Source organism: Vigna unguiculata, chromosome 4, assembly GCF_004118075.2.
Source record: "Vigna unguiculata cultivar IT97K-499-35 chromosome 4, ASM411807v1, whole genome shotgun sequence".
NCBI lineage: Eukaryota > Viridiplantae > Streptophyta > Magnoliopsida > Fabales > Fabaceae > Vigna > Vigna unguiculata.
Window position 1 is genome coordinate 39,534,706 of NC_040282.1, and position 19,950 is coordinate 39,554,655.

At 28.8% G+C, this 19,950-nt stretch overlaps 1 protein-coding gene across 3 annotated transcripts; it reads right to left on the bottom strand.

Annotated features, from left to right (window-relative positions):
* Nucleotides 1–666: 666 nt before the first annotated feature.
* LOC114181637 (DNA (cytosine-5)-methyltransferase 1-like) lies at nt 667–9,029 on the bottom strand. 3 transcript variants are annotated; one of them, XM_028068145.1, is made up of 12 exons: nt 8,696–9,029; nt 5,577–7,056; nt 3,832–5,335; nt 3,468–3,632; nt 2,930–3,128; nt 2,722–2,833; nt 2,482–2,629; nt 2,196–2,393; nt 1,821–2,099; nt 1,573–1,734; nt 1,278–1,496; nt 667–1,067 (listed from the first exon to the last, which is right to left on the bottom strand). In XM_028068145.1, the coding sequence occupies exons 2-12, from the start codon at nt 6,995–6,997 to the stop codon at nt 930–932; spliced, it is 4,545 nt and encodes a 1,514-aa protein (XP_027923946.1). In that variant the 5' UTR covers nt 6,998–7,056; nt 8,696–9,029; the 3' UTR covers nt 667–929. The 3 variants fall into 3 exon arrangements, with proteins under 3 accessions (XP_027923946.1, XP_027923945.1, XP_027923947.1); XM_028068144.1 differs by lacking the exon at nt 8,696–9,029 and adding an exon at nt 7,656–7,877; XM_028068146.1 differs by lacking the exon at nt 8,696–9,029 and adding an exon at nt 7,149–7,166.
* Nucleotides 9,030–19,950: the final 10,921 nt, after the last annotated feature.

Genomic DNA, 19,950 nt, shown 5'->3' on the forward strand with positions numbered 1-19,950 from the left:
ATTAATTAATTACATGTTATGGTAATAGAAAATTTTTAACACGAAATGCAACTAAATTATAAAGGTGTTGATAATGTGTGATTATTGTTATATTGTCTAGTATAATTTGGAAATATTTATTTCAAAATCTTCTCTTTTTTTAACTTTTATTTTTATGGTATATATGTTAAAATATTATTGTTTTAGTATGTATATTGTTTAGCAGTTGAGATTAAAATCACATAAAAATTTTAAAATATTTTTAATAATAAAATTGTAATAAAATTTCAAATTTTAAAACAAACAATTTCTTAAATGAAATTATTGATCACCGCGATGATAACTTAATATATTTGAAGTAGGAAGGATTATTAATATAAGATTAACTAATTATATTTATGTTAAGAATTCATATTAAAAATATCATATACTCACTAATAATCCATCCCAACCCATCAACAAGTAAAAGTGTAGACTTACTAAGTTTTATTGGTGATATTTTGTAAGGACAGGAAAAAATTCATGTATGAATCTTTCTGCAACGCAGGATACGATTAAAAGAAGACTAAAGTTCCAAACTATTTAATAAAAAATAAAACCAACAAAATTTGTAATTTTTCATGAATCACAACTAATAATAGAACCATGCTAAAAATATAATATTTGTGAGAGTATTGCAAGGAATCATTTTCGTGAAAAGTTATTTATTTAGTAGTTCAAATCTGCTCAAAGCAAAGTCGATTATTTCTAGCAAGTTCAAAAATAAAAATCACAAGAATTGTCGCAATTGTCACACATACACCGCCGTGTAATTCCCAGAAACATAAACTAATCAAGAAAATCCAAGTTGAAACAAAATGATCTCTTCGCAGCATTATCCATTCAGTTCCCCAGTGGAAGACAAACAAATGATCAATGCAAATATCTTGAAAGAACATAAGAACCATCTTCTATTTGGAGTTCTTACTGTTCACTGCTTCCTTCAGCTTCCTCCCTAATGCAAATGCCAGAGGAGGAGGCACAGCATTACCAATCTGTCTGTGCTTGTGAATGATATTGCCAGAAAATTTATAGCTATCTGGAAAACCCTGCATTCATTATAGATGAAAATATGCTTAGCTATATAGATTATACCAAAGCAGGAGAGTTTTGTAATTAGCTATAAAGGATTATTATGCTCATTAGCTAATCATAGAAACTAATTTGTTGGATATTGCTATTAAACTTGACCAGAATTATCTGTAACAATTCAAAACTAATAGAAATTTCAATTATCAAACCAAGAGTTATCAACTTACTTGAGATCGAGCACACTCACGAACAGTAAGAATCCTATCTTGGTCAGGGTGGAAGCACATTCCAACCTTCCCCATTGGTTGAGGGTCTGTAATGGAAGTTGGGAAATTCCCTTGCCAATCCAATCTACCAAATAGTCCCTTCCATTGATTGTGACGCTTAGCCGTGTTGGGCAAGCACCATGGTATCAAATCAACAACTTGTCCATTAGACAATGTTACCTGCATTTCATAAGGTTTCACAGATTAGATAGGCCACAAATTGCTGTGTTAAAAGTTCGTAAGAATTTAGCTCCACCTTTTCCTGCGGAAGATCACGCCAATCACAACCTGGCCTCTTGGGAATTTTCTGGCATCGAATCAAGTTCAATTCGTTCATCTCCTTGGAAATATGATCAGTCAAGACAATCATCTCACCACGAATTTTCTTTTGAAACCATGATACAGGGTCATTTTGATACTGCACAACATAAAACAAAGGCAAATAGTGAGTGAAAAATTTAAGAATGGAAAAATATGTGACATTTATATTTCCTATTTACATACCTCCATGTTTCCTTTTGAGGCTCCATTGCCCACTGCTGGGAGATCACCAATGGTATCTTTAACAGTTATTGCACGTAACGGAGCACCATTTGCAGTACTACGGACAGCAGCATAATGAACATTTTCAGATAATGTGATCTTCAACTCAGGGGCCGAAAATACATGCATTGGTTCTGGCCACTCTGGAAGCACATCATCAGGACAGGCTGCCCATATGAATGCCCTTTTTCTTGATTGGGAAACCCCAAATGCTCCAGCCTCAAGGATACCAAACCTCACCTTTTGGACAAGTAAATCATACATTTATTAGTTCATCGAAGTTCTATTTCTCAAAGGAATGCAATTACTCAAGGAAGAAAGTTGCAGCAATTTTACCTGATAACCCATCTCAAGAAGTGAAGCCAAGGCTAAACGGAATGTCTGCCCTTTATTGAAAGACACAAAGTTCCTCACATTCTCCAATAAGAAATATCTTGGCCGGAAATAATCAGCAAAGGATAAGAATGCCAATATCATCTCACACTGGACTTTACTCCAACTGCTCTGGTTAAACCTATTCATCCCAGAGAAACCCTGAAGCAAAAGCAACAGATTATTGAACAATTACCCAATAATATATTCATCAGAAAAATATACAAAAAAAGTCAACAGCTAGAGAGACCTGGCATGGAGGACCCCCATTTATGAAATCAACTTCTCCAGGCATTGGTAAACTACTTCTCTCACTCTCATCAAGCTTTGCAGCCAACTCTGCAGCCTCAGTCGTTGAGATACAATCATCTATGTCCCCACACTTCTCCATTACAGCCCTACATTACAAAAAATCAACCAAGTCACTTAAACAGGTTCGACACCATTCAACATTTAGGCCTGGAACAGTTAACTGAATGGGATTATTTACCTAAGAATAACATTGCAATTGTTAATAAAGACTAAAGCATCAGGATGATTAGCTTTAAATGCATCACCAGCAGGCTCTTCATACTCGATAGCCCATTTAGTTGATGAAACACCTGAACCATTTTAGCAATAAAATACACGTTATATTATGCATTGGTAGCAGATACAATATGGTTTTCTTCTTGCTATAATAACGTAGTTAAGATTACCTGACTGCTCCAACCCCTCTGATAAACCACCACAACCAGCAAAAATGTCCAAGGTGGCTAAACGTTTTTCATTTAATGTTTTTCCCTCCTTAGAAGACTCTGAATCGTCATCTCCCTCTTTACATTTTCCTTTTCTCTTTCTAGTAGCAGCATCTGATGTTCGTCCAGTTGAATATTTTACTTTTATGTGAGCTGGCAACTGTCAAGTAATTGAAAAAAAATAATAGTTAATTACCGAATGTGAAATTGATGTCATGAAAAATAATAATGATGACGATAGTCTTTATCTTATGCTAAACTAAAACCTTTTATTTCAATCACAAAATATAACGACAGATAGAAGATTTATATAAAGCATTTACAATGACTTAAAACTTTTGGATTGAATTTTAATCTACACAACAATCCATAAAGCAATCATTGCTAGCCAATAGTAAATCGTAGACTCTATATCATAAATATCAACATATTGGAAGACTTATCCACTGGATTAACAAGCATATTGCCTGCTTGTATATTAGGTACAAATACGCAATACCTTTTTCAGTGACCCAGTGGCAGGATCATACAAGAGCTCGCAGAAAAATACATTTTGGAACATTCCGGGGGCACTTTGTTCAGGAATATCACTCTTCTTTCGGACTTCACATTTCCCTTCTATTGAATCTACTGAGATTATATGCGTTTCATCACTATAATACACCTGAATTATAAATATGAAATACAAGTCAGTACAAAAACTTATACATGAAATACACAAAGTAGAACCAATAGTAGAAATAGAGCAGCAATATGCACAAATAGCAGTTCACTTATTACAGCCAGATGAAGCATGGATGACTCAAGAAAAATAATATTATAAAATTCACATAATCATGCTATGTAAGACTTATAGCTTATACCTCCTGTATATCAGAGCAGTATGCCTTCTCATTTGATACATCTTCTGGTCGATAGAACCTCCTGATTTTGACTTGTGTAGATTTTATTTCTGGATGTTTTATTTCCATTTTAAGCACAATCTCTAGCACTTGACACACAACATAAGCTTTCAGTCCCACATTCCTGCCGCTCTTATGAGTTCCTTGCTCGATCTTTTCCTCAAATTCAAAGGGACTTACATAAACAAAATCATTAAGGGAATACTCGATTCCTTTAAATAGGAAACCAGACTTGGAGGAATTTACATTGAAAATATTCTTCGCCTTTTCATCGTCGTGTATTTTGCAAGAGGAGCAAATACCAGAGCCTTGACCCAAAGTATCAAATGGAAGGCTAAAGAAAGCGCCTCTTTCAGGCCAGTACAGGCTTTTACAATAATATTCAGTAGGTAGTCCTTTCTTCTTCCTTTCTTCTGCTCTAGCCCTGTCAGCCCTATCAGCAATGGCATTATCCTTTCGATGCTGATGCCCCCAAGGCCTTTTTCGAATATTTACAACAACTGTTTGCTTAACATCCTGCAGTCCCAGATCCCTACACTCATTAGTCAAAAACACCTCTCTCTCATTAGCAGCATTGCCAATAACAGTATGACAACCATGCTGCATCATCCTACCATGGAACATTTTTCTTCCATTCTTCGACTCAAACATATACTCAACACAATACATGTCTGGAAATTCATCTGCTCCATCAACTTCCACTAACACGAATTTTCCTACAGAAATAACTTCCCCATTAATTATTGCCTGCTTATAAACAGGATATCCAGAACTAGTCTTCCCTTCAGGTTTTCCTTCCCATGTTATTTCAGCATTACCCGAAAATGTTTTGGTTTGCTTTGAATCTGAATGCCTCTTCGAGGTTCCATCCAAAAGTATTGGCTCCTCTTCGTTGTCCTCATCTTCATTTTCCTCATGGTCTTCCAATTCATCCTCTTCCTTTAACTCACTGACAGCCCCCTCTTTTTGATTTTCTGCCAAGTGGTTTGAGTAATACTCTCCCCATATTCTATTGATTAGCTTTGTTGTTGTCGCTTGCATAGCTTTCCTCTTGGAAACAACAAGACCTACAGCTGCTCTAGGATTTAAGTTTGCTTCGATCCTTGGCTGATTTTTCTTCTTCTTCACTAACCATTTGGTATGGTGTCGCTCTTCCATTTTGTTTGCAAGACCAGTCACAAATGGACACTTTCTGATCTCAGAATCAGGAAATACTGCAAAAAGTTGCAGAATAATCTGTCCGTGGACAACAACATATCTCTCAACAGCCAATGGATCAGAAGAAATGTAAGAACCATCATTCTGACTAAACTCAGATACTTTTTTTATGACATCTCCAAAGGAAAGTCGTGATACTCGGCTCTGTTCCTTCAGTAAAGTAATAATGGCTATAGCAAGCCTTGCAGTTTTCAACACTGTCTCATACCAAGGAGCATACTGCTTTGCTGGTTTACCAAGTCTGTACCTGAAAAAAGTGACGTATGAATGAGTCTGGTTGTCATTCTACATACTAATTGTATTTATTTAGAACAAGATTATTATTAGATGAAGTTATATACAGTATTCACATATGTTTCATTAATAAGATATGACAAGATCATCCAAACAGCTTTTTTGAGACAATTTGGTTACAACATATTGTATTTGACAGTTTGCTAACAGGTTCATTGGAAACATAAACAATATTTGGACAAGAGGCATCATACCAGCCCATATCTGTTCGGATGGATATGAAAATCATCAATGATCCAAATTCTATCATCCATTCCTTTATGGCACTCAGATAAATTGGTATTCCATCAAAAGTCTGTGGTTCTGAACTAGTGGAAGAAGATTGGCCAACCTCAGTTTCAAGATGGAACCCACTTCCATCATCTAATTTCATTACACCTGAACCAAAGATTGCAACATCCATGTCCGAACAAGGTTTCATAGGAAGAAGTTCCAAGGAAACCAATCTTGCGTCTGAATTGTATAAAGACCAATTATGAAGTATGTTTCGAGGAAGATCATCAACATTATACTGGTCATAGTCATCACCACAAATTATAAACTCGTCTGTTTCTTGAAGAGAGGTTCTGTAAAAAGCAGGGAGAGGATAATCATTGGCAATTTCATCTTCATTAATTTTGATATAGTATTTGCTTGATTTGTGATTTTTCGGCTGCTTCAGAGATTTCCAATACTCTTCTTCTTGGAGCAACCGTGCTAACTTTGAATCTTTTTTTTTAACATTTGGTGAATCAGAATCCATCTGATTCTTGTTTTCTTCATCTCCACTTCCTGAGCCAATCCTTAAACTCCCATTTGAGGGCATTAAATGCATATATGCATCCTGCTTCTTAGCCTCATCTCTAAGAGCAATAAGAGCAGCGATATCTGCAAACATCATGTCATTTGTCTTGGATGTCATGTCCAAACCAATGAGTTGCTCATAAATGAAATCACCCTGATAAATAACATAATCCTTTATAGATGCAGTTCCAGAAAAGCATTTGCTACCACTCATAGACCGTGCCATGCCAGCGAGTAGCTCATCAAGACTTATACTAGGGTCACCCCCCGAGGACTTTGTAAGTTTTTTATATACCTCAACACATGCACGAGCCTTTTCAAAGAAAAAATCATAAAACTTTTTGTAACTAGCAGCAGGTTTCTGACAATCATAATCAGCAACATCAGTGGAAATCCATATCACTGGAGAACCATCTTCATATCCAGATATGTCCCAAGATTCAATACGACCGAATCCTTCACACTTAACCCCTTTCTCTCTTTTCTTGCCTGTGCTTGCTTCAAGCGGCAATACAACTCCAGTAATATATAAATCGATAAATTCAAGCATCTCAAGATGTTGTGCTTTACCCTCTTGATCATGAAGGATAAACTCTGTAATTCGTCTATTTGGGCGACCATCATCTTGTCCAGCAGTCATACTGACAGCTACAATTTCTTCATCTACAGTCTGATCCTTCTTTGTTTCAATGAGACAAGACTTATCCGATATTGAAAAGGATTTCTCTTTCAAATCTTTACACGCTGCGGCACGTTTTGGCATTTTGCGTGGAGCTGGAGCCTGCTCACCGCTCTCTGCCAAACTTCGTTTCTTTTGTTTGTTTTTAGCCATAACTTCTCCTTCTCCTTTGGAAAGAGCAAAATCCTGTTTACCCTTGGTGTTCTTCACACCTAATTCAAACACCAGAAAAACATAATGAGAAATTTACAGAGAAAATAACAACTATAAAGACAACAACAAAGGTCAATCAGACAAGTCGTACATCAATAAGTGCCTTAACATGATCACTGCATTGATGGCAGAACATGATTAAAGAAACAATAAATTTCTCTAATATGAAATCTACCCACAGAAATTATCAACATGGGCCAAGGTCAAATCTGCTATATAGTCTCTTAGCCAAAGTCAGAATCATGATAAAGTCAAAAGATCGAATATTTCACACAAAAATCCCTAAAAATCGGAAATAGATATTTGAAAAAAAATCAATTATGAACTAACATAACACTTAAAATCTTGTGATATGAGAAACAACATCCCCTTCTAAACAGTGACACGAAAACAAAAATGGTATCTGAAACAGTTTCTACAAATGGTAATGAAAAAGGGGTAAAATCAATTGTGAAATCAATAATACAGAAAAAAGAATATGCATGCTATGAGACCAAAATTCGCACCCGAGACAGTAGTAGTCAACTAGACACAGAACCAAAAGACAGTAAAATGAAATCAAACAGAATATTAAGGAAAACAATAAAATGGTTAAGACCTGGTTCTGAGGAATCCAGAAGAGAAGCACAACCCATATCTTGAATCCTCTAATTTTATTTTTCTTACAAATGGTTTGTGTTTTATGACACTCACTGTGTCTGAAAAATCTTATGAGGTTATTTCAAGGTGACTTTTTTCAATTCAGGGTATTGCTTTTGGCGGGGATGAAAATATGGGAAAGGAGGGTTTTTTTGGCGCCCATGATCCCTCAAACTACTAAAACCTTAGAAAAAACAAATGAATAAATGGAAAAGAATGTCCACATCCCTTTTAAATTTTCATTTCGTCATTACCAAGATTAGATGATAAAAAAAGTTTGAATTTTTATTTTTTTATCATGATTTTTATAATAATTATCTTTTTAATAAATAAGTACCTTATAATTTGTTCATAAATTTTCACTTTTTAATTTATATTTTTTTTTAAACATACAAAAATGATTACAAAAATTAAAAATGGTCATTATGAATTTTTAAATTAACCGTTATAAATTATATATAAAAATATTAATATAATAACGCATTATGTTTTTTAAATATTATATTTAAAGCATCTAATTTAATAATATTTAAAACTATGTATCAACTTTTTTATTATTTTATTCAGTATAATCATGTTTTTATTTTATATAATTTATGTATTACGTTTTTTATCAAATATCATTTTCTATTTTAGTTATAGGATTATATAGTTACTTAATGATTTGTCCAAATGTTTTAAATAATGATTAACTAATTTAATTACATCTTACATTTTTTAATGGGTAATTAATTTAAACGGAGTAAAAAATAATAAACAAAACAGAAAGTTATGTTTATCCCAAATCTAGAATAAAATAAAAAGCATAATTATAAAAAACTGTTAACTTATTTTTTAACTTTAAATATTTATAGTTTTATTTAGTTTGTTTTTGTAATTAAGGTATGTAATTAATGTTTACTTATTTAAACAGGATGTCAAGAGGGGACAAATCACATGCAAAAAGAGAAATGGACAAAACCAAATGTAAGAAAAATCTACAAAATCCAGAATACAAACCTCTAGGTCTTCCTCTGCTCTTTTTTATTGTACTAAGAAGATCAGGTGGGATGAGATTTGAACTATGAGTAGAATCTAGAATACGAACTTGTTCTACTCTTTTTCTCTGTACTAAGAAGATGAGGAAGATGGGGTGGATGAGATTTGAACTATGAACATAAGATGGATGGGATAAGTTCAGACTATGAGTAGATGATGGGTCTGAGGGATTTCAGTTCACAGTCTTGCAGCTCTGGCTGCGCAAGCCTTTACACTCAACTTTCACACTCTTTCAAAAAAGGTAAGTACACAGCAGATCTGGCGGCACAAACCTTTTCACTCACAGCTTTCACACTATCTCAGAAAAGGAAACTATGCAGGAAAACCTAACTTTCCCTGTTTTATTGCATATGTAATGGGCCTGCAAGTTGGCCTGTCCCACCTTATCTGTGTGGCCCGACAAGTTGACAGGCTAAACGGGCCAAAATCTTATGGGCTGATGAACTCAAAAGATATCAAAACTTACCATAAATCAGTTGGGTTGACGGACTGGCCTATAAGATCCAACCCACTTTATCATCCATAAAGGTATGTAATATAAAAATAAATATTTCATTAAATTAACCTTTTAACTTAATTTAAATAAAATAAATATATAAATTACTTTTATTATTTCAAAGTAAACCATCGCAAAAAAACATGTAAAAACAATTGTGATGAATTTTAAATATTTTTTAATGTTATTTAATAAAGACATTTAAAAACTATTACAAAGCTCAATCATTTAACCAGGTTATAAGGTAACTTTAATTATTTTAATTCATTAATTTTTTATTTGTTAACACCTAAGAAACATTTTATCCAACACTCTACCATTTTATTCTTTTGAAATTAATGCAATATCATATAACTAATCTTGTTTTAATTTAACATTGTTATTGTAGTGATAGTTGGAAAAGAAATCGTTCTAGTAAAAAACTAGTTTTGCAATTTTTTTTTAAGATTCATAATTTTTAATTATAAAAATTAAAAGTTAAAGACTAATTTGTTAAATGTATTTATTGGTATATTATATATTATGTGAAATAAAAATATTAGAAAATTTAAAGCATATAATTTTATAATATTTAAAATCATGTATCAACTTTTTTGTTATTTTATTTACTGTAATCATTTTAATATAATTATGTATCCAGTTTTATTTAAAATATCATTATCAACGTTAATTATAGGATTATATAATTACTTGTTAAAACTAATTATGATTTGTCCAAATATTTTGAATCATGACTAACTAATTTAATCATATCTTACATTTTTTTTATCGATAATCAATTTCGACTGAGAGAATAAATATAAGAAATATATATATATATTATGTTATATTATTTAGTTAGGCTTTGATTTGGACTTTAAATTACGAATCTATTTAAACCATATCTAACAATAAAATAAAAAGGATAATAATAAATTAATGTATTTGAAATATTTTTATTATTTTTTGTAAGTAAATTGATTTAGTTTAAAATATTTATAATTTAATTAGTTTGTTTTTGCATTTAAGAAGTATCATTAATGTATATTTAAATACGTTGTCCAAATTAATGAACCAAATTACATGCAAGAGGAATTGACAAAGCCAGATGTAAGGAAAATCAATAAAAACCAAAATACGAATTTGTTGGTGTGAGTGCTCCACTATTTTGCTCCCTCCTAAAAATATATGGATGTGATGAAATTTGGATTATGAGAAGATAGGTGAGAGGAATTCGAGTTCACAGTCTCCTAATTTTTGCAATGCAAGTCTTTACACTCTCAACTTTCACACTCTCTAATAAAAGGTAAGTATACAGGAAGACCTAACTTTCCTTGTTTTGTTGAATATGTAAAGGATCAACAAGTTAGTCTATCTCATCTTATGTGTGGCCCGACGAGTTGACGGGCTGATCAAACCAAATTCTTATGAACTAACAAGTTTAAAAGATGTTCAAACTTACCTTTAATAAGTTGGGTTGACAGACTGATTTAATCCACTTTATCATCCATATATTTAAAGGTCTTTAATATAAAAATAAATATTTTAGCAAAATAAATTTTTAATTTAGTTTAAATGAAATTAATAAATAAATTACAATTATTAGTTTGTTGCATAGAGTAAAACGTCACACACAAAAAAATGTAAAAACAATTGTAAAAATTTGTAATTACTTTTTAATGTTATTTAATAAACACATTTAAAAACTATCTATAAAGTTTAATCATTTAACAAATTTATAAGGTAACTTTAATTATTTTAATTCAATTAATTTTGAATTTGTTAACATTTAAGATGTACTCTACTATTTTATTTATTTAAAATCAATCAAAAGCTAAAATAACTAATTTTGTTTCATATTTAACACTAACAAATAGTTGAAAAAGAAATCTTAAAGTAAAAACTAGTTTTGAATTTTTTAAGATTCATAATTTTTAAGTATTAAAATTATAAGTTAAAGACTAATTTCTTAAATGTATCTATTGGTTTATTATATCTTATGTGAAATAAAAATATTGTTAAAACTAGTTAATATGTGTGTAGACAAATATACAAAACATAAATAAAACCAATTTTGAAATGTTAAAATTCTTGGAAGCACAGTTATCGCGCGGTGAACAAAAAATGATGATAATTTTATGAAGTTGAGGTTGTATCTTCAAGGATTCATTGTAATGGTCATCTACCGCACAAAAATTTTCGACAATCAAATTAGTTGTTAAAAAGACATAGAATTATAAATTATATTTAAAAATATTATTTTAATTTTCCATTAATTGTTTTTAAATATTATAAATTTAAAGCGTCTAATTTTATAATATTTAAAACTATGTATCAACTTTTTGGTTATTTTATTTACAGTAATCATTTTAATATGATTATGTATTCAATTTTATATAATCTATCATTATCCACGTTAACTATAGAGTTATATAATTACTTGTTAAAATTAATTATGATTTGTCCAAATATTTTGAATCATGACTAACTATTTTAATCATAGCATACACTTTTTTTATCGATAATCAATTTCAACTGAGAAAATAAATTATATATATATATATATAATGTTATTTTATTCGTTTAAGCTTTGATATCGACTTTAAGTTATGAATCTATTTAAACCAAATATAAGAATAAAATAAAAAGTGTAATTATTTAAGATTGTATTTGTAATATTTAATTAATTTTTTTAAGTTCTTAATTAAAGTAGTTTAGTTTTAAATATTTATAATTTTATTTAATTTGTTTCTGCATTTAAGGAGTAGGAGTATCATTGATGTATATTTATTTAAATAGAGTATTAAAACTGGTCAAATTAGAAGCAAGAAGAATTGACAATGTCAAATGCAAGAAAAATCAACAAGGATAAGAATATGAAGTTGTTGGTGTAGTTGTTCCACTTTTTTGTTATGACCTAAAAGATTATGGGAAGTGATGAGATAAGATCAAATTTGAATTATGAGAAGAAGATTGGTGGGAGGGATTCCAGTTCACAGTCTGGCAGATCTGGCAGCGCAAGCTTTTACACCCAACTTTCACACTTTTCAAAAAAGGTCAGAACACAGCAGATCTGGCAGCGCAAGCTTTTACACTCAACTTTCACACTTTTCAAAAAAGGTCAGAACACATCAGATCTGGTGGCCCAAACCTTTTCACTCTCAGTTTTCACACTATCTCAGTAAAGGAAAGTATGCAGGAAGACCTAACTTTCCTTGCTTTATTACAAATGTAACAGGCCAGCAAGTTGGCCCGTCCCACCTTATTTGTGTGGACTGACGAGTTGGCAAGTTCAGCGGGCCAAAATCTTGTGGGCTTTTACACTCAACTTTCACACTTTTCAAAAAAGGTCAGAACAGATCAGATCTGGTGACCCAAACCTTTTCACTCTCAGTTTTCACACTATCTCAGTAAAGGAAAGTATGCAGGAAAAGCTAACTTTCCTTGCTTTATTACATATGTAACAGGCTAGCAAGTTGGCCCGTCCCACCTTATTTGTGTGGATTAACGAGTTGGCAAGTTCAGCGGGCCAAAATCTTGTGGGCTGACGAGTTCAAAAGATATTCAAACTTACCATAGATCAATTGGGTTGATAAACCGACACTTAAGACCCAACCAACTTTATCATCCATATATTTAAAGTTCTATAATATAAAAAATAAATATTTCATTAAATTAACTTTTTAACTTAGTTTAAATAAAATAAATAAATAAATTACTTTATTATTTACCATCACATAAAAAACGCGTAAAAACAATTGTGATAAATTCTAAAAAAAAATTAATGTTATTTAATAAATACATTTAAAACTATCTATAAAGCTTAATCATTTAACCAGGTTATATGGTAATTTTAATTATTTTAATTCAATTAGTTTTTTATTTGTTAACACTTAAGAAACATTTAATCCAACACTCCACTATTTTATTCTTTTGAAATTAATGCAAGATGAGATAACTTATCTTGTTTTATATTTAACATTGTTACTGTAGTGATAGTTGAAAAATAAATCGTACTAGTAAAAACTAATTTTGCATTTTTTTTTAAGATTCATAATTTTTAATTATTAAAATTAAATGTTAAAGACTAATTTGTTAAATGTATTTATTAGTGATAATTTTATGAAGTTGAGGTTGTATCTTGAAGGATCCATTGTGGTGATCATCATCTACCATAAAAAGTTTCTCTTATAGTAAAAAGTAACAAACACGTAGAATCATAAATTATATATAAACTAATATTTTAATTTCCCATTAATTTTTTTAAAATATTAGAAAATTCAATGCATCTAATTTTAATATTTAAAATAATGTATCAACTTTTTCTTTTTATTTACTGTTATCATTTTAATATAATTATGTATTCAATTTTATATAAAGTACCATTATCTACGTTAACTATAGGATTATATAATTTCTTGTTAAAACTAATTATGATTTGACCAAATATTTTGATTCATGACTAACTATTTTAATCATATCATACATTTTTTCACCGATAATCAATTTCAACTGAGAAAAGAAATGTAAAAAATATATATGTATTATGTTATTTTATTCAGTTGGGCTTTTATTTCAACTTTAAATTACGAATCTATTTAAACCAAATTTAAGAATAAAATAAAAAGTATAATTATTAAGATTGTATTTGGAATATTTTAATTAATTTTTTATTTTTTAATTAAAATGTTTAAGTTTTAAATATTTATACTTTTATTTAGTTTGTTTATGCATTTAAGGAGTATCATTAATGTATATTTATTTAAATAAGGTGTCAAAATGGATCAAATTATATGCAGAGAAGAATTGACAATGTCAAATGCAAGGAAAATCAACAAAAATCATAATATAAATTTGTGGTGTTATTGCTCGTCTTAAAAGAATATCGGGTTGGATTATATGAGATTTGAATTATGAGAAGAAGATGAGTGGGAGGGATTCAAGTTCACAGTCTCATAGTTCTAGCCGCACAAACCTTTATACTCCCAGCTTTCACACTATTTCAGAAAAGAAAAGTACACAAGAAGACCTAACTTTCCTTACTTTATTGCATATGTAATGGGCCAACAAGTTGGCCCATCCTACCTTATTTGTGTGGCCCGACGATTTGACAAGTTGAGTGGACCAGAATCTTGTGGGCTAACAAGTTCAAAAGATATTCAAACTCATAAATCAGCCTGCCCAAACCTTTACACTCTCAGCTTTCACACTATCTCAGAAAAGGAAAATACACAAGAAGACCTAACTTTCCTTACTTTATTGCATATGTAATGGGCCAGCAAGTTAGCCCGTCCCATCTTATGTGTATGGTCCAACGAGTTGGCAGGCTGAACAGACCATAATTTTGTGGACTGACGAATTTTAAAGATATCTATATTTACTATAAATCAGTTGGGTTGACAGACTAATCCGTAAGACCCAACCCATTTTATCATTCATATATTTATATAAATTTAAAGATCTTTAATATAAAAATAAATATTTCATTAAATTAATTTCTTAACTTAGTTTAAGTAAAATAAATAGATAAATTACTTTTATTATTTGAATGCAGATAATAAAACATCGCACAAAAAATATGTAAAAACACTTGTGATAAATTTTAATTATTTTTTAATGTTATTTAATAAATACATTTAAACACTATTTATAAAGTTTAATCACTAAACCCGGTTATAATGCAACTTTAATTATTTTAATTCAATTTATTTTTGATTTGTTAACACTTAAGAAACATTTCATCCAACGTCCTCCACTATTTTATTCTTTTGAAATTAATTCAATATAAGATAACTAATATTGTTTTATATTTAACATTGTTACTGTAGTGATAGTTGAAAAATAAATCGTACTAGTAAAAACTAGTTTTGCATTTTTTTTAAGATTCATAAGTTGTAATTATTAAAATTATAAGTTAAAGACTAATTTTTTAAATGTATTTATCGGTATACTATATTTTATGTGAAATGAAAATATTATTAAAGCTAGTTAATATGTGTGTACATATATACAAAAACAAAAAAGCAAATTTAAAATGTTGAAATTGAGATTGTACCTTCAAGGATTCATCGGTGATCATCTAGCCTAGAAATTTATCTGACACTCAAACTAGTAAAAAGTAGACATGGAATTATAAATTATATAAAACTAATATTTTAATTACCCCATAATTGTTTTTAAATATTAGAAAATTTAAAGCATCTAATTTTATAATATTTAAAATCATGTATCAACTTTTTCTTTTATTTACTCTTATCATTCTAATATAATTATGTATTCAATTTCATATAAAATACCATTATCTACGTTAACTATAGGATTATATAATTCCATGTTAAAACTAATTATTATTTGTCCAAATATTTTGAATCATGACTAACTATTTTAATCATATTATACATTTTTTTTTATCGATAATCAATTTCAACTGAGAAAAGAAATATAATATATATATATATATATATATATATATATATATATATATTATGATATTTTATTTAGTTAGACTTTTATTTCGACTTTAAATTATGAATATATTTAAACCAAATTTAAGAATAAAATAAAAAGTATAATTATTAAAGATTGTATCTGGACTATTGTAATTATTATTTTTTTATTTTTGAATTAAAATGGTTTAGTTTTAAATATTTATACTTTTATTTAATTTGTTTTTGTATTTAAGGAGTATCATTAATGTATATTTATTTAAATAAGGTGTTAAAATGGGTTAAATTATATGCAAATAGGAATTGACAATATTAAATGTAAGGAAAATCAACAAAAAAATCATAATATAAATTTGTTGGTGTTGCTGCTCCACTCTTTTGCTCTGTCCTAAAAGAATATGATATTAGATGAGATGAGATTTGAATTGAGAGAAGAAGATGAGTGGGAGGGATTCAAGTTCATAGTCTCCCAGCTTTGGCTGTGCAAACCTTTATATTCTCAACTTTCACACTATCTCAGAAAAGGAAAGTACATAAGAATACCTAACTTTCCTTGCTTTATTGCATATGTAATAGGTCAGCAAGTTAGCCCGTCCCACCTTACTTTATTGCATATGTAACAGGCCAGTTCTGGCTGCGCAAACCTTTACCTTTATACTCTCAGCTTTCACACTATCTCAGAAAAGGAAAGTACACAAGAAGACCCAACTTTCTTTGCTTTATTGCATATGTAATGGGCCAACAAGTTAGCCCGTCCCACCTTGCTTAATGAATATGTAACAGGCCAGTTCTGGTTGCGCAAACCTTTACACTCCCAGCTTTCACACTATCCCAGAAAAGGAAAGTACACAATAAGACCTAACTTTCATTGCTTTATTGCATATGTAATGGGCCAGCAAGTTGGTCCGTCTCACCTTATGTGTGTGGTCCAACGAGTTGACAGGCTAAGCGGACCAGAATTTTGTGAACTGACAAGTTCTAAAGATATCCAAACTTACCATAAATCAGTTGGATTGATGGACTAACCCGTAGGACCCAACTCACTTTGTCATCCATGTATTTACATATATTTAAAGGTCTTTAATATAAAAATAAATATTTCATTAAATTAACTTCTTAACTTAGTTTAAATAAAATAAATAGATAAATTAATTTTATTATTTGACTAATAAAACATCACACAAATATTATGTAAAATGTAATAAATTTTAATTATTTAATAAACACATTTAAACACTATCTACGAAGTTTAATAACTAAACCAGGTTATAATGTAGCTAATTATTTTAATTCAATTAATTTTCGATTTGTTAACACTTAAAAAACATTTCATCAAACGAACTCTACTATTTATTTCTTTTGAAATTAATGCAAGATAATACAACTAATCTTGTTTTATATTTAACCTTGTTACTGTAGTGATAGTTGAAAAAGAAATCGTACTGTAGTGATAGTAAAAACTGGTTTTGCATTTTTCTTAAGATTCATAATTTGTAATTATTAAAATTATAAGTTCAAGACTAATTTGTTAGATGTATTTATTTGTATATTATATTTGTTTGTGAAATAAAAAGTATTATTAAAACTAGTTAATATGTGTGTACATATATACAAAAATAAATAAAACCAAATTTAAAATTTTCAAACTCTTCATGATTCACGCGCAGTGAACAAAAAAAAAAGGTGATAATTTTATGAAGTTGAGGTTATATCTTCAAGGATTCATGGTGGTGATCATCTACGCTAGAAATTTATCTGACATTCAAACTAGTAAAAAGTAAAAAAGACATAGAATTATAATTTATATATAAAACTATTATTTTAATTACCCATTAATAGTTTTTAAATATTAGAAAATTTAAAGCATCTAATTTTATAACATTTAAAATCATGTATCAACTTTTTTGTTATTTTATTTACTGTAATCATTTTAATATAATTATGTATTCAATTTTATATAAAATATTATTATCTACGTTAATTACATGATTATATAATTACTTGTTAAAACTAATTATGATTTGTCCAAATATTTTGAATAATGACTAACTAATTTAAACATATCTTACATTTTTTTTATCGATAATCAATTTCAACCGAGAATATATATATATATATATATATATATATATATATATATATATATATATTTATATATATAATGTTATTTTATTTAATTAGGCTTTAATTTCAACTTTAAATTATTAATCTATTTATGATAAATCTAAGAATAAAATAAAAAGCATAATTATGAAAGATTGTATTTGTAAAATTTTAATTAATTATTTTTTTTGAATTAAATTGGTTTACTTAAAAATATTTATAGTTTTATTTAGTTTGTTTTTTTATTCAAAGATATCATTAATGTACACTTACTTGGTATGTCAAAATTAATTAAACTATGTGTAAAGAGAGGAAACGACAATATCAAAATGTAAGGAAAATCAACATAAATTAAAATATGAATTTGTTGGTGTTCTTCCTCCACTATTTTTCTTCCTCCTAAAAGAATATGGGATGAGATAAAATTTGGATTATAAAAGGAAGATGGAGGAGAGAGATTAAAGTTTACAGTCTTGCAGTTCTGGCAGGACAAACATTTACACTCTCAGCTTTCACACTCTTTCAGAGAAGTAAGTATAAAGGAAGATCTAACTTTCATTTTTTTATTGAATTTGTAATGGACCAACAAGTTGGCCCATCCCACCTTATGTATGGCCCGGTGAGTTGACGGGCTGAGCGAGCCAAATTTTTATGGGATGACGAGTTCAAAAGATGTCCAGACTTACCTTTAATCAATTGGATTGACGAACCGACAATAGAACCTAATCCACTTTGTCATCTTATATTTAAAGGTCTTTAATATAAAAATAAATATTTTATTAAATTAACTTTTTAACTTAATTTAAATAAATAAATTACTTTTATTATTTGATTGCATAGAGTAAAATATCACACAAAAATATGTAAAAATAATTGTGAAAATTTTTAATTTATCTTTTTAATGTTATTTAATAAACGCATTTAAGGAATATCTATAAAATTTAATCATTTAACCAGGTTATAAAGTAATTTAATTATTTTCATTCAATTAATTTTCTATTTGTTAACATTTAAGAAACATTTAATCCGATATATTGTACTATTTTATTTGAATCAATCTAAAGCTAAAATAGCTAATCTTGTTTTATACTTAATGCTGTTTCTGTAGTGATATGTTAAAAAGAAATCTTATAGTAAAAACTAGTTTTGCATTTTTAAATATTCATAAATTTTAATTATTAAAATTCTAAGTTAAAGCTCAATTTGTTAAATGTATTTATTGGTTTATTATATCTTATGTGAAATAAAAAATTATTAAAACTAGTTAATATGTGTGTACACATTTATACAAAAATAAATAAAACCAAATTTAAAATGTTCAAACTCTTATTATGGTTATCTCGCAGTAAAAAAAAAAAAAGGTGATAATTTTATGAAGTTGAGGTTGTATCTTCAAGAATTCATTGAGGTGATCATCTACCTTAGAAAATTTCTCAACAGTCAAATTATTAAACAGTTTAAAAGACATAGAATTATAAATTATATATAGAAATACTATTTAATTACCCATTAATAGTTTTAAAATATTGTAAAATTTAAAGCATCTAATTTTATAATATATAAATTTATATGTATCAACTATTTTGTTATTTTATTTACTGTAATCCTTTTAAACTAATTATGTATTTAATTTTATATAAAACATCATTATCTATGTTAATTATAGGATTATACAATTCTAGTTAAAGTTAATTAGGATTTGTCCAAATATCACGATTAACTAATTTAATCACATCTTACATTTTTTTTTATCGATGATCAATTTTAACTGCGAAAGAAACATATATATGTTATTTTATTTAGTTTGGCTTGGATTTCGACCTTTAAATTATGAGTTTATTTAAATAAAATATAAGAATAAAATGAAAAGATAATTATAAAAGATTTGTTTGTAATCTTTTAGTTTATTTTTTAATTTTTTAATTAAATTGATTTCGTTTTAAATATTATAGTTTTATATGGTTTGCTTATGTATTTAAGGTGTACTATTGATGCATATTTAATTAAATAGGGTGTCAAAATGGGTCAAATTACACGCAAAGATAGGAATTGATAATGTCAAATGTAAGAAAAATCAACAAAAATCATACTACCAACATGTTGGTGTCGTTGCTTCACTATTTTGCTTCGTCATAAAAGAAGATGTGGTGGAACGAGATTTTGACTATGAGAAAAAGATATGCGTTAGAGGA